Here is a 1,323-nt window from a genome sequence, read left to right on the forward strand (position 1 = left end):
CCCCCCCAGGCTCTCGGCAATTGTGAACATGTGTGACGATTTCAGAAAGGTGGTGGCCTCTTCCAGCCCACCGCGAATATAGAACGACATGATGCCACTGTGACCATACGTTTGGCGCTTTGCCAGCTCGTGTTGCGGATGGGAGGGAAGTCCCGGGTGCAGTACTCGCTCGACTTTTGGGTGCGATTCGAGGAATCGGGCGACCACTAGCGAGCTGGTCTTGTGTCGCTCCATGCGCAGTGACAATGTTTTCAGGCCGCGATTGACGAGATAGCAATCGAACGGTGATGGCACGATTCCGGTGGCTGTGGATGAAATCATCATGAATCGAAGAGGTCAGGCAAAGTTTTCTGGTGGAATCTTTACCATTTTGCAGAAACTTCAACCGCTCGTAAATCTGCTCGTCGTTTGTGACCAATGCGCCCATAATTACGTCAGAGTGTCCGTTCATGTACTTCGTCAGCGAGTACATTGCGACGTCGGCACCGAGCTCGAGCGGACGCTGAAGGTACGACGAAAGGAACGAGTTGTCCACCACTACGACGATCTGTAAAAACCCGAAGAAACAGAACTATTTTAAAGAATTTATCTTTTCCACGACAGTTTCGACGGAACTTACACCCGGACGCTTGTGAGCAATATCCGAAACGGCACGGATATCCACCACCGTCAGCAACGGATTGGTCGGCGTTTCCATCCAGAACAGCTTCGTGTTCGGTTTGATCGCCTTTTCGACCAACTTTAGATTGGTAAGATCGATGAAATCGATTTCAATGCCCATGTTCATGGCTACGTTGCGTAGCAACCGATTGGTACCGCCGTAAAGATCATCACCTGCCACCATATGATCGCCGCTCTTTAGCATCGTTATGATCGTTGTCGTAGCGCCCATTCCGGAAGCGAACGTAAGCCCGTACCGCCCGTTGTCGAGTGAGGCAAGACAACGTTCGAGAACGTCCCGCGTAGGATTACCGCCTCGACCATACTTAAAGCCCTGCAAAGCCGGCATGATAAATCTATCATTTCAGATCGAAAGCCGGGCACCGCGCAACTGATCACTTACGTAATGCTGTGCTGGGGCCGATTGCTTGAATGTGGCACACAAGCTGATCGGTGGAACGACCGCTCGGCTGTTCCACTGATCGGCATCCTGGCCGACGTGAATGGCCTTCGTTGAGAATCCCTTGGGTTGGCTAAGAAAACCATCGCAACTGAAAAAAGGGTAAGTAAAAAGATAATTGAACTATTTGAGAGAATATCTCCTGGTACATTCGCCGTCAAATGAAACTCCTTAAATGGGACAACGATCTTTGGATCTTTTAT

The 1,323-nt window shown here is 50.4% G+C and overlaps 1 protein-coding gene across 1 annotated transcript; it reads right to left on the minus strand.

Annotated features, from left to right (window-relative positions):
• Positions 1–3: 3 nt before the first annotated feature.
• On the minus strand, positions 4–1,211 carry LOC128277200 (cystathionine gamma-lyase-like; the record flags this gene model as incomplete). The annotated part of the gene is made up of 4 exons (XM_053015642.1): positions 4–305; positions 367–547; positions 620–994; positions 1,064–1,211. Coding segments are annotated over 4 exons (1,006 nt in total), but the record flags the coding sequence as incomplete, so codon positions are not given.
• Between the last annotated feature and the right edge of the window lie 112 nt (positions 1,212–1,323).

Source organism: Anopheles cruzii, unplaced genomic scaffold (genome assembly GCF_943734635.1).
Source record: "Anopheles cruzii unplaced genomic scaffold, idAnoCruzAS_RS32_06 scaffold04561_ctg1, whole genome shotgun sequence".
Taxonomy (NCBI): Eukaryota; Metazoa; Arthropoda; class Insecta; order Diptera; family Culicidae; genus Anopheles; species Anopheles cruzii.